The sequence below is a fragment of the Hemicordylus capensis genome, chromosome 11 (genome assembly GCF_027244095.1).
Source record: "Hemicordylus capensis ecotype Gifberg chromosome 11, rHemCap1.1.pri, whole genome shotgun sequence".
NCBI lineage: Eukaryota > Metazoa > Chordata > Lepidosauria > Squamata > Cordylidae > Hemicordylus > Hemicordylus capensis.
Genome location: NC_069667.1, coordinates 6,358,182 through 6,382,275, shown reverse-complemented (window position 1 = coordinate 6,382,275; position 24,094 = coordinate 6,358,182). Strand labels below are relative to the sequence as shown.

The 24,094-nt window shown below is 49.0% G+C and overlaps 1 protein-coding gene across 3 annotated transcripts in view; it reads right to left on the bottom strand.

Annotated features, from left to right (window-relative positions):
- COL4A6 (collagen type IV alpha 6 chain) overlaps nt 1–24,094 on the bottom strand; it is a 213,516-nt gene that overhangs the window by 68,209 nt on the left and 121,213 nt on the right. For all 3 annotated transcript variants that reach the window (XM_053273264.1, XM_053273265.1, XM_053273266.1), the window contains exons 4-8: nt 19,797–19,931; nt 16,759–16,803; nt 7,453–7,569; nt 5,894–5,962; nt 4,970–5,005 (exon numbers count right to left, since the gene is read on the bottom strand). In XM_053273264.1, coding sequence (XP_053129239.1) covers nt 4,970–5,005; nt 5,894–5,962; nt 7,453–7,569; nt 16,759–16,803; nt 19,797–19,931 — 402 coding nt within the window. The remainder of the gene's footprint in view (nt 1–4,969; nt 5,006–5,893; nt 5,963–7,452; nt 7,570–16,758; nt 16,804–19,796; nt 19,932–24,094) is intronic.

The window sequence follows — 24,094 nt, the reverse complement described above, 5'->3', positions numbered from 1 at the left end:
AGGAAGGCCTAAGCAGCTTCCTGCCCTCCAACTGACTTAACTATGCCCAACTACTCCTTCCTTCCTGCACCAGGTATAGCATATTGAGACCCTGGTTTGTGGGAAAGAAAATGTAGGCAGCAGAGAAAGGGTAAAGGTAATATGTGCCGTTGAATCGGTGTCGACTCCTGGAGACCACAGAGCCCTGTGGTTGTCTTTGGTAGAGTACAGGAGGGGTTGACCATTGCCTCCTCCCACGCAGTATGAGATGATGCCTTTCAGCATCTTCCTATATCGCTGCTGCCCGATATAGGTATTTCCCATAGTCTGGGGAACATACCAGTGGGGATTCAAACTGGCAACCTCAGGCTTGCTAGGCAAGTCATTTCCCCACTGTGCCATTAGGTGGCTTAGTGAAAGGGTAGGCACCAGCTTGCCTTGTACAGTGAGGGAAATAAGTATTTGATCCCCTGCTGATTTTGTCCGTTTGCCCTCTGACACAGAAATGACCAGGCTATAATTGGAATGGTAGGTTTATTGTAGCTGTGAGAGACAGAATAACAACAAACAAACCCTCAAAAGCCCAGTGCCCAAAAGTCAGCGATGGATTTGCATTGTAGTGAGGGAAATAAGTATTCGATCCGCTATCAACTAGCAAATTTCAGGCTCCCAGGTGTCTTTTCACTCTATGCAGGTAAAGAGCTGAGATGAGGAACACCCTCTGTAAGGGAGTGCTCCTAATCCCAGCTTGTTACAGTACCTGTATAAAAGACACCTGTCCATAGAAGCAAGCAATCACTCAGCTTCCAAACTCACCACCATGCCCAAGACCAAAGAGCTGTTGAAGGATGTCAGGGACAAGGTTGTAGACCTGCACAAGGCTGGACTGGGCTACAAGACTATCGCCAAGCAGCTTGGTGAGAAGGTGACTACAGTTGGCACGATAACTCACAAATGGAAGAAACACAAAATAACTGTCAATCTCCCTCGGTCTGGGGCTCCATGCAAGATCTCACCTCGTGGAGTTGCAATGATCATGAGAACGGTGACAAAGCAGCCCAGAACTACACGGGGGGAACTTGTCAGTGATCTCAGGGCAGCTGGAACCATAGTCACCAAGAAAACAATTGGTAACACACTACGCCGTGAAGGACTGAAATCTTGCAGTGCCCGCAAGGTCCCCCTGCTCAAGGCAGCACATGTACAGGCCCGTCTGCAGTTTGCCAATGCACATCTGAATGATCCAGAGGAGAACTGGGCGAAAGTGTTGTGGTCAGATGAGACCAAAATCGAGTTCTTTGGCATCAACTCAACTCACCATGTGTGGAGGAGGAGAAATGCTGCCTATGAGCCCAAGAACACCATCCCCACCGTCAAACATGGAGGTGGACACATTATGCTTTGGGGGTGTTTTTCTGCTAAGGGGACAGGACACCTTCACCGCATCGAAGGGACAATGGACGGGACCATGTACCGTCAGATCTTGGGTGAGCACCTCCTTCCCTCAGCCAGGGCATTGAGAATGGGTCGTGGATGGGTATTCCAGCATGACAATGACCCAAAACACACAGCCAAGGCAACAAAGGAGTGGCTCAAGAAGAAGCACATGAAGGTCCTGGAGTGGCCCAGCCAGTCTCCAGACCTTAATCCCATAGAAAATCTGTGGAGGGAGCTGAAGGTTCGGGTTGCCAAACATCAGCCTCAAAACCTTTCTGACTTGGAGAGGATCTGCAAAGAGGAGTGGGACAACATCCCTCCTGGGTTGTGTGCAAACCTGGTGGCCAACTACAAGAAACGTCTGACCTCTGTGATTGCCAACAAGGGTTTTGCCACCAAGTACTAAGACAACTTTTGTGAAGGGATCGAATACTTATTTCCCTCACTACAATGCAAATCCATTGCTGACTTTTGGGCACTGGGCTTTTGAGAGTTTGTTTGTTGTTACTCTGTCTCTCACAGCTACAATAAACCTACCATTCCAATTATAGCCTGGTCATTTCTGTGTCAGAGGGCAAACGGACAAAATCGGCAGGGGGTCAAATACTTATTTCCCTCACTGTAACAGGGATTCCCAGCTGTTAGGATATAGAAAGCTGCCATATATTGAGTCAGGCCCTTGGTCCCATCTTGCTCAGTATTGTCTACACAGACTGGCAGCAGCTTCTCCAAGGTTGCAGGCAGGAATCTCTCTCAGTCCTCTCTTGGAGATGCCAGGAAAGGAACTTGGAGCCCAGATCCTCTTCCCAGAGCGGCTTCATCCCCTGAGGGGACTATCTTCCAGTGCTCACACTTCTAGTCTCCCATTCATATGCAACCAGGGCAGATGCTGCTTAGCTTAAGAGGACAAGTCATGCTTGCCACCACAAGACCAGCTCTCTTTTTGACTACAACTCCCATCATCCCGAGCCAAAGGCCACTGCAGGCTTTGGTCACAGATGGCCCAGGGCTTCCTTGTGCACAAAACAGATTGTGCCAGTCACAGAGCCTAGGCAAGAAAATCACCAGTGCAGGAAGGGATGGTTCTTAGCGCCTCGTTGTGGCAGTCGCAGGGCAGACTCAGTTCCATCGGTCACCATCATTAAAAAGAGGTTGCAGTGTGAAAGCCTTGGCTCTGTGAGTATCGTGTCTTCTAGTGGGCTGCGTTTTTTAAAAGGGTTTTATTCATTAATCCCCTCCCCACCGCCCCTGCCCAAGAATTCACGCCCAGGTTTTCTTGTGAGCAGTCACAGCAACGACCTGGCAGTCGGGAGAGCTGTCCTCACAATCGGAACTGGGATAGGAGACGTCGGAGATACGGCGCCAGCAGCATCGACGCTTGACACCTTCAGGCCCAGGAATTCTCAAGCTGTGGCACTGCCAGCGGTGCTGAATGACAACTCCTATCACCCCTAGCTACAAGTGGCTAGGGTTGATGGGAGTTGTCGTTCAGCAACATCTGGAGTAGGGGTGTGCACAGAACTGGCTGGTCTGGTTCAGTTCGAGTCCAAAATGGACCTGAACTGGACCGGGCCAGTTCAGTCTGGCACCCTGTCAAACCTCACCCGCCACCCGGTCCGGGCTGGGGTGGGGGGGTTCACAATTTTTTAATTTAAAAAAAAGAATTACATTTTTTTAATTGGCAGAGGTCCATTGTGCAGGTGCGGTGGCCTCCAAAATGGCCACTGCACTGGGGGCAGGGGAAGGCTGAAAACTGGCTGAAGACTAAGGGAGGCTGACGGGGGAGGGGGAACCTCTGCGGACACCACCACCCCGCCGCCTTGGACAACTTGCCTAGAGGGGGTAAGTCTGGGGGGGGTGGGAATTAAAGAAAAAACCTCGTGAACCCCGCAAACTGGCCAGGGGCGTGTGGGTTCGGTTCACGGTCGGACCGAACAGGGGGTGGTTCGGTTCGACGTCAAACACATTTGACGTCGAACCTGTTTGCACATCCCTAACCTGGAGTACCACAGGTTGGAAATCCCTGTCCTATGCTATTGACCACTAGGGCCATTGGGCACAGAGAGAGCAAGCAAGGGTCGTCTTCTTTGTCTCCCCGTTCTGGTTGTCTCTCAACCTGCTCTGGCTTCCTCAGACTGGTAGGCCGATTGCCCTCAGATCTCACCCTCCTCTTCGTAGCTGCTTGCTGCATTTTTACCTTCCTCCTTCCTTATTCTGTCCTTGCACTATGAGGACACAAAGCTCAGGGACACAGGCTCTCTGTCCAAGTATGTAACTCCCTTAATAAACCTTTACAACGTCTTTGGAGCTTAAAGGTCTGTCTCAAGAGACTCTTAATGGGCTTGGTTCTTCTCACCACCCTTGCTTGACTATAACTGGGGGGTCACGGAAATCCCTTCCCTATAACAGGAGAAGCTTCCTACCCTGATTCAAGAGTTGGGAATGCTCCCGATATTTGACTGTTGTGTTGGATCAAAATAAGGCCAGCAGCAGGGAGCTTGACCGTGAGCTAAGCCCCAGCTGGTAGGAGGGCGTCCCCTCCAACTTCATTCTGAAGCTGGGGGCAGAATCTGGGAAGGGCGTGCTCATCTTACCTAGCTGAGACTAGACAGAAGAGCAAGCTCCCAGCCTCCAACCTTGCTTTTATCTAAAACACGGCCAAGTATCAGGAGCATGCCCAGCTCCTGAATTAGAGTAAGAATCTTCTCCTGCTCTAATGATAACCATGAGAACAGTCCTAAAGGATGGAGAGTGAGTAAGTAAGTAAATCCTTTATTACGGTCTTTGATGAAACGTAATATAGCACAGTAATAATGCCCGATATTATTTACATTTCCTACTGTTATATCACATCTCTATAACAGTATAATCTATATATATAATTCTTTAAGTCGTACCCGTGGCTAATCCCATGAGTGGCAGCTAGGGGTGTGCAAACCGGTTCGAATTCGAACCATTATGACATTGAACCAGTTCGGTTTGAAGGTTCGGGGTTGAGTTGAACCACCTCTGGTTCAGCTCAAACCCAAACCAAACACACACAAACCCCAGTTTGGGGTTCGACGAACAATTTTTGAAATTGTCTTTCCCTCCTGGGGGCTTCTCCAAGGTGGCGGAGGTGGGGTTTGCAGAGGTTCCCCTTTCCCCTGCCGGCCTTCCTTTTCCTAAAAACCACTTGGTTCGGGCATCTTCGGCCCTTTCTGGGCCTATTCCCTGGCGCGGAGGCCATTTTGGAGGAGTCCTTGGTTAATTCACAATGCATTCTGCCAGCCATGGTGCAAAATCTTGCCAGATATAAGCACATACCATTTGTCTTCACACAACCACCTCCAAGTGGGTCCCCAGTGGCTGGGGTCCCAGCAAAGAGATGGTTGTGGGAATGGGATTCAGACCATCCCGAATGATCAAGTCTTGCTTTTTCTGATTTGCAACGTATACAGTAACGCTGGGAGAATGAGCAGAAATAGTGCACCAAGACATCAACTTCAGTTCTCTTAATTAATGGCTTGACAAAATGATACAAAACCCTACAATTAATGGAAAACAAACTTACCACTGCACCATCCAATCCAGGAATGCCATTTTCTCCCTAGAAATAGCAATATAAATGGATGCTGCTTAAACAGAAATGTTTTTAGGGGGAGGGAATAACTGAAGAATACTATTTTTGGAACAAACTGCTTAGCACTACGTGTATATTCAAACTTGGGTCTCCCCGGGCCTAGTCTAACACACTTATTACCGTATTACATCATACAGTGGTGACAGCAGAGGGGCAAAGATGTATCTATCATATTTATATACTGCCTGATATGTGAACCCCTAGATGATGTATATAATTTAAAATATAAGTATAAAACAGGATTAAATGATTAAAACAATTTTACAAAAACAAAACAAGCAGTTTAAAGTAAATAAACTAATAGCCTGGGACAACAGGCGTGTCTTAAATGGACTTTGGGGAGGGGCACAGAAGGGGCAGTGCAAAGAGCCAGCACAGCGTAGTGGTTACGAGTGTTGCACTAGGACTGGGAAGACCCGAGTTCGAATCTCCATTCAACCATGAAACTCGCTCGGTGACTCTGGGCCAGTCATCTATACCTCAGCCTAACCTACCTCACAGGGTTGTTGTGAGGATAAAAAATAAGCATGAATACCACTATGAGCTCCTCGGAGGAAGAGCGGGATATAAGTGCATAAATAAATAAATAAATAAATAAATAAATAAATTTCATTTGTGGGGAAGGACTTTTGCTCTAGATAGGTTTCTGCAAGAGAGTTTCTGCAAGAGTTTATTTCACACCCTAAACCTATTTCCTTAGAAGTCCTCTTGATTCTGATGGAGTTAACTCTCTTAAGTTAGGATTGCAGCCTTATTTTAGTCTCTGGTTTCTTATTCAACAACAGAGGGGCAAGCTACTCATCCAGGGGAGCACCCCCACCCACCTCGGGGTGCCTTTATCTGAACATTTCTTACCTTGATTCCTTTAAAAGCTCCTTGGACAAAAGAAGGATCCCCTCTTGGCCCCTTTGGGCCAGGACGACCCTGTGTTGAAAAGGCAAAAGGAAAAGGAAGAGGAAATCATGCTTCTTGCTTTTAAGAGAAGAAAAAGGAAGTCAAAATGAAATAAAATCTTAATGTCCCTCAACTCAGCGTCCCAAATCAAACTGGTTTCAATGGCACCCACTTCTCATCCTTGCAGACATCAGCCAATTTCCACCTTCACAGTTTATAAATTTTCCAAAGAATCCATTTGCTGCCTTTTCTGTCTGGATCTCTTTCGCAGAGCACTCTGAGAACTAAGACTCCCCCCATCCCCAGCCCCGATGGCCTTTGGGGATGATGGGAGTTGACGTCCAAAAGATCTGGAGGGTTTGAGAACCCCTGGTCTACTCTGGCTGGCATTAGGGATGCGCACAAAGTGTTTCGCGCACATCCAGGCTGGTGTTGGAGAGCAGGCGCTTTAAATGGAGGAAGGCAGGTTTCACCTGCCCCTCCATCGCTCTTCCGCTGCCCCCCACCAGGCTACCATGGCACTGTCAGCATTAAACGCGGCACTGCACAGCTGCGGGGCTGCTCCCAGCAACCTGCGGGCAGTGTCGGTACGTAAATGGCATCTGAGCATGCACAGATGCCATCTGCATGGTCAGCATGGTGTTGCTGACATGCAAATGGCTTCTGCGCATGCGCAGATGCCACTTACATGCCGACGCCGCCCACGGACTGCTGGGATCAGCCCTGCAGTCACAGGGCGTTTAATACGGACAGCGCCCCCACGGTGGGGTGGCCGGGAGAGGCAGTGGGGTGGTGGAGGGGCAGGGAAGACCTTCCTTTCAAAGCTCACTCCCGGCTGGAACGATTCGGCTGGGGCAGCTTGAAGCATTTCGGTGTCCCAAATCAGAGGCGCTGAAATGCTTCGTGCACATCCCTGCCTGAAATCCTTTTAGCTGGAGATGCCAGGGATGAAACCTTCTACATGTGAACCACCCAGAGATTTGTATATGGGGCGGTATCGAAATGTGCCAAATAAAATAATAATAAACTAGCTGATCTGGTGCAGAGCATCTGCACCCCTAGTTCTCCCTGTCTCTGCTCCCCATCTTCATCCCCCCCTCCTTTCAGCCCCAGTCCGTCCTCCTTTCCTCCTTCTCCCAGTCCGGCGGCGGTTTCCCTCGCTGGCCGGCCTGGCCGATGCTTTCCCTGCCCATTTTCTCGCTCCGCACCGTGGCTGTCTGGCAGCTGCTCGCAAACTCTCGCGAGAGCTGCCACACATGGGATTAGCCACGGGTACGTCTTCGCGAAATAAATAGAAAGAAGAAGATGAAATAAAACAGGAAGCATAGGCTCTCTCACTGAGTTGCTACGGCTGTCCCATCCTTCATGTAAAGGAAGAAACTGTGCACCTACAAATACACATACTCCCTGCCCAGAAGCATCTATCGAGCTGCCTTCTACCAAGTCAGACCATCTCTCCATCCCGTACTGCCGACCAGCCTTGCTACCTTAAGCAAAGACAAGTGCTTATCGGAATGTACCGGGGGGCCCTGCAGGCCAAGAAACCCGTCTGTTCCTGGGACACCAGGAGTCCCAATGGTGCCATTACAGCCATCCAGGCCAGGTAGGCCTCTGGACCCTGGCTGGCCAGGGTGTCCCTGTCGGAAAGAAAGAGAGACAAACAAACAAACATTAAAATGAGCTTTGAAAAAGTTGAGTTTCAAAACATAAGAACATAAGAACAGCCCTGCTGGATCAGGCCCAAGGAGGCCCATCTAGTCCAGCATCCTGTTTCACACAGTGGCCCACCAAATGCCGCTGGAAGCCACAGGCAGGAGTTCAGGGTGTGCCCTCTCTCCTGCCACTACTCCCCTGCAACTGGTACTCAGAGGCATCCTGCCTTTGGGGCTGGAGGTGGCCCACAGCCCTCTGACTAGTAGCCATTGATAGACCTCTCCTCCGTGAAGTTATCCAAACCCCTCTTAAAGCCATCCAGGTTGTTGGCTGTCACCACATCTCGTGGCAGAGAATTCCACAAGTTGATGATGCGTTGCGTGAAAAAGTACTACCCTATTAGAACATACAAAAAATAAATAAGAACATAAGAACAGCCTTACTGAATCAGGCCCAAGGCCCATCTAGTTCAGCCTCCTGTTTCCCACAGTGGCCCACCAGATGCCACTGCGACTGGTGTACAGAGGAGTCTTGCCTCTGAGGCTGGAGGAGGTGACCAATAGCCATGAGATGTAGCCATTGATAGACCTATCATCCATGAATTGGTCTAAGACCTTTTACAGCCAGCCATCCAGGCTGGTGGCCATCACCACATTCCAGGGCAGAGAATTCCATAGGTTAATTATGCACTGAGCCGGGCCTCACGATCAGTGCATAATTAATAGTTCTTGAGAACTATTGAGCTAAGCCCGCTCTCCCCGCACACGAGCAGGGAGGGAGCCCTGGGTGGCCGGATCGGTCGCCCACACAATCGCCGGTTCTGTGGCAGAGCCGGTGGGGGCTGGGGAGCTTGGGGGCCACGCGGCCCATGGAAGCTCCACTATGCTCTGCATGAGCACGCAGGGCATACTGGGGAGACCACCGGAGCCGGGAGGCGGCTTTTCACCGCCCCTCCAGGGGTCTACTCATGAGTAGCCGTGGTGCGGAGCCGTAAGCACTTCTCCGCAAACCCGGGCTTTGGGGAGGGCTACGAGCCCGGTGGTTTACAAGATCAGCAAAAATCAGGCTAGGCTCTCCTAGCCCGATTTTTGCTGATCGTGAGAATAGCCCCCATGTCTGAAAAAGTGCTTCCTTTTTGTTAGACCTAAAATTCTTGGCCATCACGGGAGGAAACACTTCCTGCTTCTAGAGTTGTGAGAGAGGGAGGAAAATCTCTCTGTGCCCACTCTCTCTACTCCATGCATAGTTTTATACACCTCTGCGATGTCTCCCCATAGTTGCCTCATTTCTAACCTAAAAAGCCCCAGATGTTGTGACCTTGCCTCATAAGGAAGGTGCTCCAGGCCGTTGATCACCTTGGTTGTCCTCTTCTGCAGGGACACGTAAGCAAGTGCTGTAAGGAGACCCAGTTTATGACTGGATACGACATAACGTGACAGCATGGCTTGTTTAGCTAACCCATGGTTACCTCTGAACTGAGCGTTCCCATAAACCGTGGTTGGTCTAGGGCTGACAAGCCAGGCTCTGAAAGCCGGAAGTTGGTTTGCAAACCACAGTTAGTGTTAACCAAGGTTTCCAGCTCACAGGCTACTGACAAACCAGAGTTTAGGGACATAATCCCTTGCCCGGTTCAGATGTAACTGGAAACCAGAGGTCCCTTCAACCTCCGGTTTCCTATCCGAACATCCAAATTTGGGGAAATGGAGTTTGCTGGGGAAAGCGCTGGCACAAACTCAATTTCTGCAGTGGCAGCGTTACATCTGAATGCTGACACCATAGTTTGGGCCCCACAGAACCGGAATTGAGGGAGGAAGCTCCTCCCTCACTCCAGCCCAATTGGCTGTGCAGGCTGTCTTTCAGGAAAGAAGGAAGCCCAAAGTCTTCCTTCCTAGGAAGTCTCCCTAACATCCGAATGCAGACAGGAGTGGGAGGGAGGGCGGGGCGCGGAACTGTGAGTCCATTGGACCCATGGTTCCGTGTTATGTCTGAACTGGGCTCCTTTCTTGAGAGATTGCTGTGCTATGAGACAGAGAAAGAAGTGAGCATGAGAGCTGTTTTTGTGGTAGCAAGCATGACTTGTCCCCTTAGCTAAGCAGGGTCCTCCCTGGTTGCATATGGATGGGAGACTAGAAGTGTGAGCACTGGAAGATATTCCCCTCAGGAGATGGAGCCGCTCTGGGAAGAGCATCTAGGCTCCAAGTTCCCTCCCTGGCTTCTCCAAGATAGGGCTGAGAGAGATTCCTGCCTGCAACCTTGGAGAAGCCGCTGCCAGTCTGTGAAGACAATACTGAGCTAGATAGACCAATGGTCTGACTCAGTATATGGCAGCTTCCTATGTTCCAATGAAGCCGAACCCTGAACCCATGGGAAACTAAAGCAGACAGACAGCTCTAAACTACAATATAGGTCAAGGCTGCAAATAACTTGTGCCCTCCAACTGTTGATGGACTACAACTCGCATCATCCCTGACTTTTGGACAGTGTGGCTGGGGATGTTGGGAGTTGTAGTTCAACAACAGCAGGAGGGCTAACGCTGTGCAGTCCTGGCATTGCTTCTTAGCACAAGCCATACCACATTATGTCTGAACCCAGCCTCCAGGAATGCATGATACTGAGAAATGCCCAGACATGGAGTTTTCCAGAAACAAAATCCAACAGGTTTTCCCCCCCAGCCATGATGGAAATTAACACACATGTGCCCTGATTCAGAATCCTCTGTGGAATCAGGGTGCCCTCAGGGTGCCCTTGTGCATGCATTCAAGTAGAAAGCAGACTGGAATGCGTTGAGGAACTGTGCACAGAGCTATTACCAACAAAACTGACGTGAAATTGACATTGGGATAATAGGGAGGGGGCCCTTTTGGTGGTTGCACCCTGTTTATGGAAAAGCCTCCCCAGTGAAGTTCGCCTGGTTTCTTCACTTTGTCCTTTTAGATGCCAGGTAAAGACCTTTTTGTTCACTCAGGCCTTTTAAATTTTGACCTGGTTTTAACTGATTTTTTTTAAAAAAATATCTTTTAACTGTATTGTACATTTATTGTATTGTATTGTATTGTATTTTCCCCTCCTCACATTTTTTTTGGGGGGGGTCTGTTTTTATTTAATGTGTTTTGAGTTTTTATTTCATGTTTTAATGTTGTGTTGTAAGCCGACCAGAGAACAATTTGTTATGGGGTGGCTATTTATTTATTTATTTATTCATTAATTCATTCATTCATTCATTCATTTGATTTATATAGCACCCTTCCAAAATGGCTCAGGGTGGTTTACAACAGAATAAAAACAATTAAAACCAGTTAACAATTAAAATCAAAATTATAAAAACAGAATAAAACCAGATGTGCCGGTGGTAACTGGAGATGGACTTCATCAAATGACCTTACCGTGCGGTGGGGATCGTGCAGAAGAAGGCACACTCTAAGGTAACATGGACCTAAGCCATTCAGGGCTTTAAAAGGTAATAACCAGCACTTTGTATTTTGCCCAGAAACATATCGGCAGCCAGTGTAACTGTTTCAAAACAGGCATCATATGGTCTCTCTGGATTGCCCCAGAGACCAATCTGGCTGCTGCATTTTGAACTAACTGAAGTTTGTTTATTTGGCTAACAAATAAAGCTTATTTATTTGACTGTTTGTTTATTTATCATCATCATCATCATCATCATCATCATCATCATCATCATCTTTATATATAATTCTCTAAGACATACCCGTGGCTACAGCGCAGAAGAGCTGCTGTGCTGAGTTGGGGCATGAGGAAGGAACACTGTTGCTAGTGCAGTGATCGTCACTGTTTTTCAAGCCAGGGCCTCCTGGGCAAAAACAGCTAGTGAGAGAACCATTTCCCACTGTGCTGACCACAATAGCCACTGGAGGGATGCTGTGTTGGGGATGGAGAGGGCCAGTTGCTCTCCTCCTTGCTGTATAAAGAGAATCACCACTTTATCAAGGTGCCTCTTTGCTCAGTGAGCAGAATGGCAACCTCTGCATGGTGACGGGGTGTGTGTGGACCATGCAGAGTGTTGGGTTTCGACTCTTGCACTTTGCACAAGCCCAATAAAGAATTAGTCAGGGGGCCACAGGGTTGTCAGGGGCCACCAGCGGCGTCCGGACCTTACAATGAAGAACACTGATCTAGTGTGAGGTGTTCTATAAGCAGGACTGCCAAGACTGACTACCATCTATCAGCAAAATTTATTATTTTCCCTAACTGGAAAGGCAGGAAGGAGGAGGAGGAGGAAGAGGAAGAAGATCACCACCAGGGAAGAGAGAATGGTTTCCAAAAAATATGGGAAATCTTAATACAGGACAAATTATCATCAGAAATTAAAGCCTCATTGAATTTCAGTTATAAAAATTATGTTTTAGGAAGGTGGATTCCTTTTCTGAATTTTATGGACAAGTCAAAGTCCACCTAGACCAGGCCGGAGTGGTCAAAGATGTGATTTATGCAAAATATTTTTAAATGAAAGGGATATTTAATGTGCCGTTTAATTAATAATGCTGAAATTTGTCTGCAAATGCTTGTTTTGTGTGGTACATGGTTTATGTGATGGTTTTGTTTGTTTGAAATGAAAAAATAGTTTTAAAAAAGGATCAAAAAAGGATTTTCCAAAAAGGATCAAGGTCCCCAATTTTAAATGCTTTTCCTTTTTACGGAGGACGCCATTCACACTTCCCTCCTCCAAGTTCTGTGTGTGTCTCTGGGATCCTTCTCGGGACATTCAGCCACAGCTTCTGCAAAGATTTTTGTACCAGCAGATGGCAGTGGCCAGGCTTTAAGAGGACTGTGGCTTTGGATCCCCTCTGAAGAGAAGCCACCAAGTTTTGCAAAGGGCCCTGCCTTCAGGCTCAACTCAGCAGGATATCTGGCATCTGGGAAGCCCCCCCCCCCATCCCAAGGACACTACTAGTGATTCTGAGTTTGCTTCAGAATCAAACAAGCCATATAATACGCTCACGAACAAACACATTGGCAGAACATCCTTACAAGGGCATGATCTCCTGCAGACTACGATCACTGTGCGACCGATGACCTGCAGTCACTATCGCAGAGTCACAACTGGAGTTTACAAAATATGGCATCATACGCATTCGGGGCCTAGCAGGAGACACGCTGTGCAACACATAGCATAGCACTGCTCCCTGCCAATGTACGCCTTTCCTGCTGTCCAGGACTGACTACTCATAGGAGCATAGGAAGCTGCTTTATACTGAGTCAGACCCTTGGTCCATCCAGCTCAGTATTGTCTACACTGACTGGCAGCAGCTCTCCAAAGTTACAGGCAGGACTCTCCCCCAGCCCTATCTGAGGATGCTGCCCTGGACTGAACCTGGGACCATCAGCATGCAAAGCAGATGCAAAGAGGCATTTATTAAAGTGGTAAACTAAAGGTAAGGTGTGCCATCGAGTCAGTGTCGACTCCTGGCACCCACAGAGCCCTGTGGTTGTCTTTGGTAGAATACAGGTGGGTTTTACCATTGCCTCCTCCCGCGCAGTATGAGATGATGCCTTTCAGCATCTTCCTATATCGCTGCTGCTCCACCACTCAACCCATCCCTGAAGGGAAATATCTTTCAGCATTTGCATGTAGTCTCCCATCCAAATGCAAACCAGGGTGGGCCCTGCTTAGCAAAGGGGACCATTCATGCTCACTTCCACAAGACTAGCTCTTTGGCCATTGTGTCTGGGGATGAAGGGAGTTGTAGTCCAACATCTCCTGAGGGTCCACACTTCCGTACCCCTGACTTAAAAACAAGATTCCTGACACACTGCAAGAGGCAGTTAACCAAATGCTACCTGTAGAGTGTGAAAGGGTTTCTTCTGGTTTCCCTCAAGGATTCTTGTTCCCTTTCACTCTTCCCAAGTGTGTCTTGCCTTTTGCTTTAGATTTTATGCTTTCTGGTGGAGACCATGTTATTTACAGCGCTGAGCAATTTCACCCACGTGATCCATAATCCCAATGTTCCACCACAAGGGAGATATTGAACTTGGGTGTATTTTGCATTTTCCTTGCTGCTTCAAAAACTGGTGCAAGGAACAGCCCGGTATTACGCCCAGCGTCCATTCCCAACTCCTGGCCTACGTTTCCCACTGTCTTAAAAGCAAATTCTTTCAGGGGGGGAAGTATTTACCTTATATGATAGGTCAGTGTGTTACCCCCACTAACTTGGCAAAGAGGCACCTTTTTAACATGGTGATTCTCTTTATTTAGCAGGGGGAGAGTAACTGGCCCTCTCCGCCCCCAGCACAGGACCTCCAGTGACGGTTGCTGGTGTCTGTCTCGTGTTTCTTTTTAGATTGTGAGCCCTTTGGGGACAGGGAGCCATCTTATTTGTTTGCTTGTTATTTCTCTGTGTAAACTGCTTTGGAAACGTTTGTTGAAAAGCGGTATATAAATATTTGTTGTTGCTGTTGACTATGGGATAGCCAAATCTCGGCCCATTTGCTTGCCTTTGGTTCCACAGTCAACTTGCCGACCTGCAAATCCTGCACTGTGGTGGCTCCAGACAAGCACAGGCAGTTCTTCATGCATTTATTTGTGTGTTTGGATCGAGAGCTAGAAGGCGGCAGACCTCTCCTGAGAACGAGCTGACTTGGGGGGCGGGGGAAATGGCACCTGCCTGAGAACAGCTCCTGCCCTCTTGGTGTATCTAACTAGACAGCAGGATTGAAGGTTTATGGGACAAGTTACCAGTCTCAAGACCTCATGGTGGCTCTCTTTACTTGAGGGCACCAGAGTCCACAGAAGACTCCGACTCTGTGTGCCCCAGTGCCCTGGGAAGCATGCACAGCACCCCCAGCACTGAGCTCCAGTGATTCATTCCATCAGTCATTGCTATGGGCTGGTTCAATATTCATGGCAGGGGTGAATCTATTTCTTGAGTTCCAAGAAATGTGTTCCAAGCACACAGGCCACCTGGGGCCCTGTGGGGACAGGGGAAGCCATTGCAGGGCCTGCTATCTGCCACCTCCAGAGAAGCCCCCATCTGCCACCCATCTCCTGCTTTCTACTGGCCTCCGTGGGCCTACCCGATGCACTCACTGCTGCTGGAAAACCACAGTTAGCCAGCCATGGTGCTACCAGGCTGTGATGTCATTATACCACACCGTGGATGGGGCAGGGGCTGTGGAGGAACACAGGAACAGAGGAAGCTGCAATATACGGAGTCAGACCCTTGATCCAGCTAGCCGGCCGGCAGCGGCTCCTCCAAGGTTGCAGGCAGGAGTCGCTCTCAGCCCTATCTTGGAGATGCTGCCAGGGAGGGAACTGGGAACCTTCTGCAGGCAAGCATGAAGGTGTTCTTCCACTGAGCAACAGCCCCAACATCTGAGGGGAATATCTTCCAGTGCTCACAAATGTAGTTTCCCATTCAAATGCAAACCAGGGTGGACGCTGCTTAGCAGAGGCGACGATTCATGCTGGCTACTGCCAGACCAGCTCTCCTCCCTGAACACCAGTGGGAGGGGGCGGTGACCCTTTTCACCCCCAATTGCGGACTTCCCAGATGCACCCGGTTGGCCGATATGTGAAGCCGGATGCAGGAGCAGAGGGGCTGTTGGCCTGATCCAGCAGGGCTGTTCTTATCTCTGAAAGGCTTGCTTTCTAAACTGGAGAGACCTAATGCAAAGACAACCCTCCAGGAGATCTCAGGAAACGTGGAAGAAAGAGGGAAAACAGATGCAATCAGCACTGTATATTATGAGAGCCCAGGGGCCTTTCTGGTGAGTGCCAGGTCCTGCCGTGAAACAGCTTCAGTTAAACACAAACACACACACAGACACACACACAGACACACACCCCATCACCATCCTGCAGTGCTGATAGCACATGGTGCAGCTTTTTCTGTCTCCCTGAAATGTTCCACTTAGCAAGCCCTGTGCTGTATATTCAGCAGAAGCTGTATAGACCCTCTCCCTGTGTTTCCAAACTCTTGAACTCCGTTCCATGGGAAAAACTAAACGTGTGTGGCAGGGAGCTGGATTTTTCAGGGCCGGCTCTCTGGCACGGCTGCGGTTAATAGTCCATAAACACAGAAGGCAGCTGCTGTTGCCAAGAGGTTTCATCAGCCCAGCTGCAACAACATAAAAGGGAGGAACTTACCTGAGGGGGTCAACATTTCCGACATGACCCTCGGCAGCCCTCCCCCCTGCAAGAACGTCCCCCCCCGGGCAAAAACGAGGCTTTGAATACAGATGTGTTATGCATCTACCCAACTGCAACCCATATATACTGCTTGCAATGAGATTGCTTTGGAAACATGGGAAATACAGCTTCCCCCCCCCTGCAGTAGTGAGAATAGTTATTTTCCTCTTGGAAAATTGGGTGTTTTTGTGGTTTTTTTAGTCCACAGCAAAACAAATGCAAAGAGAACAGGCAGGATTCCTCTCCCTGCCGCCCTCCTCTGCCTTCGTGTAATAAGATGGCCACAATCCAATTGTGGCAAGTAAGTTTATCATCCGATTTGCACTTATCAAGGAATAAAAGCCACCCACTTTGGAAGGAAAGTGCAGCACAGGCTAACAAGAATGTTCTCCCCACCCATCTACGGCCCCAGGTTCAGCTGGAAAGAGAAAGAGAAAGAAAGAATGGAAGAATGAAAGAAATTTGGGAGAGCCCAGCAAAGCCGGAGTTCAGAAATCGCCCCTGAGTAATAGCACGGCTAATCTCTGCAGAAGCGGAGCTGCTTCCAGAGGTCTGTAACCCTCAGTGATGACCTGAACCATGCTCAGGAAAAAATGCTACAATATGAGGGTAAGAATTATAAGTGGGGAAGGAAACACACCAACAAAATGTGATGCCCCCCACAAAAAAAAATTCAAGTTGCTTGGCCCTAGAAACACAGAAAGCAGCCTTCTACTGAGTTGGACCCTTGGTCCATCTAGTTCAGTATTGTCTACACTGACTGGCAGCAGCTTCTCCGAGGCTTCAGGCAGGATTCTTTCCCAGTCCTCCCCAGAGATGCTTGAACCTGGAAACTTTGGCATGCAAAGCAGATAAACAATACAACTTGAATGCCATTGTTCTTCCACCAAACATCACAATCAAGCAACCAGGCTGAAATGTGTGCTGTATTTTCACTTGAATTGACGATGCTTGTTCTATGGTCAAACGTCCAGCTGACAGCCACCTTTTCACATTTAGACATCTAAAGCCCATGGAAACTTACAGGAACTCCGTATATTCCCTGAAATCCAGGAACTCCCATCGGGCCCTAAAAGAATAAAAAGAAGACAGGTGAGGTTTCATACTCGGTTCCTGCGGGTCCCAGCCATGTCGGAGAAGAAGGTAATTTAGAGCACGTGGGGTTTCGCAGCAAAGATGCGCCGGCCACAGCTGAGCACATGATATGATTTATTTAGCAGCCAAGATTAGCTCCCAAAGCAACTGACGGCAATCATCCATCACAAACATCCCACATATCAGGTCTGATATGGATGCCAGAGGCTTTTTGGCCCTTTCCAGGGTGCTTTCCAGACTAGCTGCTCAGCAGCAGCAAAATGCCTCTGTCCGGGCAAGTCGCTTTCGAAACGTAAACAGCAGGGGGAGCAGAGTCTCGCGGAAACTAACAGCCCGAAAAAACAGCAACTTTTCCATGCCGGATATACGACACCCTAGCTCTATTTCACAGTGATTACATTCGGAGCAAGGCATTGGAAACATGAACAGGACCCTGCTGTCCACATAGGGGCTGCGGTGTCATGATGCAGGAATTGCGGAAGCACACTTCCGAGATACGTCCTGACCCCGCTGTAGGGTCCAGGCTGGAAGGCCCCCAGCTGGCGAAACAGTCCAGGATGTTTGTCACACCTGGCTTCTAGTTTGCTTCTCCTCCAGAATGAAGGTGTGCATTCACATATTGGCCAAACTCACCCCGAAATCCCTGCGAGCCACACACAATTTGAGGGTTTTTATTGTTGCGGGTTAGAATGTAGCCTGATTTAGAGCTGGGGTTAAAAAATCTACTTTCTTGTGGGTTTGGGGGGGGGCAACTTCGAACTCGCAGTAAAGCCTCAAAGTAAACCCATGGTAAAGCCAGCTTGTCTGGGAAAGCTCCAGGTTTTAGGTTCTTCCCAAGGGCAGAGCTACAACTGAGCAACCGTGTTTCATGAACACGTGCCAGGGACTGCTTGCCTGCTGCCTCTCCCCACTCCCCCAGAACCCCACGCACCTGTCGCTTCGCCTCCCGCTCCACCTGGGCCGTGGTGGCAGCTCCTCCTAAGCCTCCATGAGCCATGGCAGCTGCCTACCGTTTGCCCGGCCACTGCACGATACAGACTTCATGGCCTGGCAACAGGGAGTAACCTCTTTATAGCATGCAGGAGGTGGGCACACTGTAGCAGCTGCCGCAGTTCCTGGAAACCTAGGAGCTGCAGTGGTAGAGGAGGCAATGGAGGAGGTAGAAGTGGAGGCCTGGTGGGTGGGAAGGGCGGGAAGAGAGCCAGCATGTGAGATGCTGGAGAGGTGATACGGGCAGGGGGAGGGAGAAAGGGAGTGATACGGGCAGGGGATGTGGTGATACGGGGGTGATACGGGCAGGGAGAGAGAAAGGTGGCAATCAGTGTTCCCTCTAAGGCAGGGGTTCTCAACCTTGGGTCCCCAGATGTTGATGGACTTCAACTCCCATAATCCTCAATCAAAGGCCATTGGGGCTGGGGATTATGGGAGTTGAAGTCCAGTAACATCTGGGGACCCAAGGTTGAGAAGCCCTGCTCTAAGGCATGTGTGTGTGTGTGTGTGTGTGTGTGTGTGTGTGTGTGTGTGTGCGCACTCATACATTTTAACACTGGTGGTGATACTATGTGGTGATATGGGTAGGGAAGAGAGAAAGGTGGCAGGTAAGCTGGGGGTCTGGCTGAAGTGACAGACACCACATTTTGAATGTTGTCACACTACTCACTTTTTAGCTTGTTGTTAACTGCCCTAGGGTCTTAGGATGAAGGGCAGTATATAAATATAAATAAATAGATATAGGTAGGTAGGTAGGTTGTGGCCACAGTCAGTAGACATAAAGCAAAATGTACCAACAGCCCACTGATTTCCAGCATTGGTTATCTCTGGATGTAATATCCAGCATGGATATTACCGAAGCAATCATAAAAGTCAGAATAAGCGCAGCTGCCTTGGAGAAGGCTACCAGCCACAGATTTTTCAACAGAGCAGCAACAGCTGAGGTTCAGAATCCAGCCCTATACAATGGCACTGCTAATCTCCACTACAAAACAAACCACTTCCAGCGGTCCGTAGCCCTCTGTGGATTATGAGACTGATTGTGGCAGATCTTGGAAAGGGGGAATTGCAAGCCAGAAGCAATTCTCATGGGGTGGGGGGAACTACTTTCCTTAGCAGGCACTCAACTTTTAAGCTCTTGGCAAGAGCAGGAGCCATAAAACTCCGTTCCAGGATCCTGCATATACAATCCCCCACTTCCAAGAATGACGGCTAAATCAAAACACTTCCACCCCCACTCATGGAATTATCTTCCTGTAAAAACTCCACGTCACCTTCAAAGTAAATCTAATGGATTCTTGGAGAGGCCAGGACAAGTGATGGGCAAACTCTGCCCAACTCAGGTTGGGGCTGGGCTGAGCAAACCAAGAAGTGAAAGTAGCAGAACTTTTCTCCTCTTTTGTGAGCTCAGTTCCGAAATTCAGCTCCTGTCTCCCTACGATTCCCTGTGAGCCTCTCAACTCTCCCTCTGACATCTTTTCTCTTCCCACTTACCAGCCAACAGTAGGGTGGAGAAGCCCACCTCCCCTTCTTCCTGGAATCCCAGATACCACACTGACAGAATTCCAGGAGCCAGAGCTTCTGGGAAATGAGTTTCCCAGGGCACTTTTGAAAGGATATCAGGTGCCTGAGAAAACTGCATATCCCAGGGTCTGCGACACCTAGCTAGCTGCCATTGAAAAGCATAAGGAGAAACAAGAGTGCAGGTGCCCAGTTTGAATCTGAGCCAAAGAAATCCTCTTGGGAATGTGGTATTCACTTTGCAATGAAACTGAGTGTGACAAGATGGATAAGTTCCTATTACAACCCAGGTACTTACAACTTTAGCAACATCATCCAAAATATTACTTTGTGGACACACCACACTGCTGCATGATGGATGCATAGCCAACACATCATATTGCCGCCGCATCAGCAGAGGAGTCTAAGAATGTCTTTCAGCATTCTTAAGCAGCTTGTTGGCGTTAATTCACGTACCTTATCGCCTTTTGGTCCAGATGCACCCGGAGCCCCGGATGTCCCTCTCTCTCCTTTTGGGCCTCTCAAGCCCTCTGGGCCAGTAAATCCTGGAGCACCCATCTGCCCTTGATTCCCAATTAGCCCTGGTCGACCCTAGAACAAAGAAATAAACCAACGGTGAGATATTCTATTGCATGTCAACCTCCAACGATGTTCTAGTCAATGACTGTAATAAAGATTCTGATTCTGATTGAACCTCCAAAGACAAAGGGCCTCCAAACAGATCTCAGGAAATCACTGATAAAGAAGTTCTTCTGGCCAGAAGTAAGGAAGATACTTGAAAATAATAAGACACATCTTTTAACGCCATGCATTTATACTTGTAAGACCTGTTTCTGTGGAATAATGCACACGGAAGGCCAAGTGAGAGGGGCTGAGAAGCGAATTAGTCCATGAGTCGTTTCCACACATTTTAGCCATCAGTACCATCCTAGGAAGCCACCTAATGGTGCAATGGGGAAATGACTTGACTAGCAAGCCAGAGGTTGCCTGTTCGAATCCCCGCTGGTACATTGTTTCCCAGACTATGGGAAACACCTATAACTGTAACTGGTGTCTTCTTTTCATTTATTTGTTTGGTTGCCAACAACACAGTTGGGCTCTGCCTTCACAAGGGTAGCCAGTTTGAGGTTCTTTGGCTGTTGTTGGGCCACTCCCAGCACCCCTCAGCTGCATTGTGGCTGGGGAAGATGGGAGTTGGAATCCCACAACAGCCAGAGATCCTCAGGTCGGCCATCCCTGTTCTAGCATCACAATCTAGGATTCCATGTTCTCTTTGCAGAAGCTGTTAACCTCCCTAATATCCATAACCGTGGAAGGAATGCAGTGCAATTCTAAGCTGGCTTTGGTGACCACAGCAACTGCGGCCAGAAGTGCATGAAAATCTGACCTGAAGGTCAAGTTTCAGCAGGGAAGAAGCTGCAAATCAGACCGGAGGGCTTCTTTCTGGGTTATGTTCCTGCATAGCTCTAGATGTGACAAAAGGGCCCAATCAGTAACTAATTGAAGGACAGGAAACAGAGAGTAGGAATAAATTGACAGTTTTCACAATGGAGGGAGGTAGGAAGTGCGGTCCCCCAGGGATCGGTACTGGGACCAATGCTCTTTAACTTGTTCATAAACTATCTAGAAGTTGGGATGACCAGCGAAGTGGCCAAATTTGCAGATGACACTAAACTATTTAGGGTAGTGAAATCCACAACGTGAGGAGCTCCAAAAAGATCTCTCCAAACTGCGGGGCTGGGCGACAAAATGGCAAATGCGGTTCAATGTAAGCAAATGTAAAGGATGCACATTGAGGCAAAAACCACCAACTTCACATATATGCTGATGGGATCTGGGCTGTCGGTAACTGACCAGGAGAGGGATCTTGGGGTCGTGGTGGACAGCTCATTGAAAGTGTTGTCTCAGTGCACAGCAGCTGTGAAAAAGGCTAATTCCATGCTAGGAGTCATTGGGAAGGGGTATGGAAATAAAAATGCTAATATTTATAATGCCCCTATACAAATCTATGGTGCAGCCACATCTGGAGTACTCTGTACAGCTTTGGTCACCGTATCTTAAGAAGGATATTGTAGAACTGGAAAAGGTGCAGAAGAGGGCAACCAAGATGTTCAGGGGCCTGGAGCAGCTTCCTTATGAGGCAAGGCTAAGATCTGGGGCTCTTTACCTTGGAAAAGAGGCAACTAAGGGGAGACATGATCGAGGTGGATAAAATTATGCATGGAGTAGAGAGGGTAGACGGAGAGAATTTTTTTCTCCCTCTCTCACAACACTAGAACTGGGGTCACCCCATGAAACGGAAAGTGGGGAAATTTAGGACCAACAAGAGGAAGTACTATTTCACACAGCGTATAATCAATCTATGGAATTCCTTGCCATGGGATGTGGTGATGGCCACCAGCTTGGATGGCTTTAAAAGGGGCTTAGACAGATTCATGGTGGGCAGGTCTATCAATGGCTATTAGTCTGGTGGCTATAGGCCACCTCCAGTCGCAGAGGCACGATGCCTCTCAATACTAGTTTCAGGGGAACAACAGCAGGAGAGAGGGCATGCCCTCACCTCTTGCCTGTGGGCTTCCCACAGGCATCTGGTGGGCCACTGTGTGGAACAGGATTCTGGACTAGATGGGCCTTGAGCCTGATCCAGTAGGGATGTTCTTATGAGAGCTATTGCTCGATGGATGAAGGCAATAGCTGCATTCACACGTAACATGAAACCGCAGTTAAACAGGGCAGAGGTTGGAACTCCGTTACGTTTGAATGGGTGCAAATGTGGTTTCAGGATAAAAGCGAACCAAAGTCCGCCTCCCCAAACTCCAATTTGAACCTTCAGTTTGTAGTGAGTCTCACCACTGTAAACTGAGGTCTTTTGGGAGCAGTGTTACCTCTGAACGTGGACAGTGCCATAACCACAATTTCGTTTGCTTTCTGGATTCAACATACGTGATGACAATGGATGCTATTCCTGAGAGTGTGAGGCCATGAGAATACCCCTTCACAACTCCTGAGAAGAACTGTCTGTGGGGACAGAGGTGTTGGGCAGTATCACTGTGACAACAACCTCCCTTCTCCTACAGACTGCGCTTTCACAAGAGTGTCAGGCCATGGGGGCTGGATGGCAAATGCCACCCAGTCAAGTTGCTCCATATAAGCAAGCCGCAGGGACACGTACCCAGGCAACAGCTCTCCCTGTCTTGGCGACTGCCACCAAGAAGCTGCCCAAGAGCACCCTCTGCTAGCCCATCCGCCCATTTGAACAAGTCCTTTGGTTTTGCCTGGAACAGCGACTCCACTCTCCTGGGGTCACCGGAAATTGGGGCTCCCCTCTCCCATAATTCCCTGCAGCAGCAGATCTGCATATAGTGCAATGCCGGCCTGAACCCAGAATTTTGAATGAGAGCAAAGATGTGTCCCCTCTCCTGGTGTTTCCTGTGTCTGCACACCCAGCTACACCCAGACACATGGAGTGCCAAAATCCCCTTTGGGTGTGTGAAAGGCTTCCCTGGAGAGGAGGGTGTTGTTGTGCAAATCATCTGCTGTGCTGGGCATAGAGGCACTTTTTCCTGTTAAGTGGAGACTCTTCTTATATTAAGCAAGGTGAGCTAATCTTCTGGTAATGAGCACAAATGACCCTTTGCTAAGCAGAGCCTGTCTTGGTTTGCATTTGGATAGGAGATGACATGTGAGCACTATAAGATGTTCCCCTTAGGGGACGGGGCCACAGCTCAGTGGTAGAGTATCTGCTTACATACAGAGGGTCCCAGGTTCACTTCTGGGCAGCATCTCCAGGTAGCGCTGGGAAGGACTCCCGCCTGAAACCTTGGAGAGTCGCTGCCAGTCAGTGTAGATCAAGACTACACAACTTCAGCCCTCCTGCAGATATTTGACCACAGCTCCCATTACCCCCAGCCACAATGGCCAATAGCCAGGGATAATGGGAGTTGTAGTCCAACATCTGCAGGGCGCTTTCCAGATTAGCCGCTCAACAGCAGCAAAATGCTTCCATTCAGGCAAATCACATTCAAAACATAAACAGCAGGGGAAGCAGTCTCGTGGAAACTACAACCCCCCCAAACCAGCAACCTTTTTACGCCGGATATACAACATTATAGCACTAAATCGCAGCGATTAAATTCGAAACAAGGCATCAGAAATATGAACGGCGCCCTGCTGTCAGCGTAGGGACTGTGGTGTCACAACACGGGAAGTGTGGAAGCACATTTCCGAGAGATGCCGTGACCCCGTTGCAGGGTGTAATCTGGAAAGCGCCCAGGAGGACCGAAGTTGTGCAGGCCCGGTGTAGATAATACTGAGCTAGATGGACCAATGGTCTGACTCGGCAGAAGGAATCGGCAGGTTCCTAGGTCCCAATGAGACGGTGACTCTCCCTGTCCAGCTCTGGCACAGCCTCCTCTGGTGGCTGTTGCTGGTATACCCCTTGTGTTTCTTTTTTCATTCTTATTGCAAGCTCCTTTGGGACAATGAAGAATATCTCTCAACCCCATGGAAGCTGCTTTAAGAACTGGAAGGCTGCCAGCTGCACACAAGGGAAATGTTCCATTGGTAGAGACAAGGAACCCGGAGGCGAACAACCCAGCCATCACCTCCGGCCCACCAAGCTCAAAGCCAATGATTGGGCAGCCATATAAGGCAGATTCCTAGGTCTCTATGTACTAGGAGAGCTACCAGGAGAGGAGAGCTGGTCTTGAGGTCACAAGCATGACTTGTCTGCTTAGCAAAGCAGGGTCCGCCCT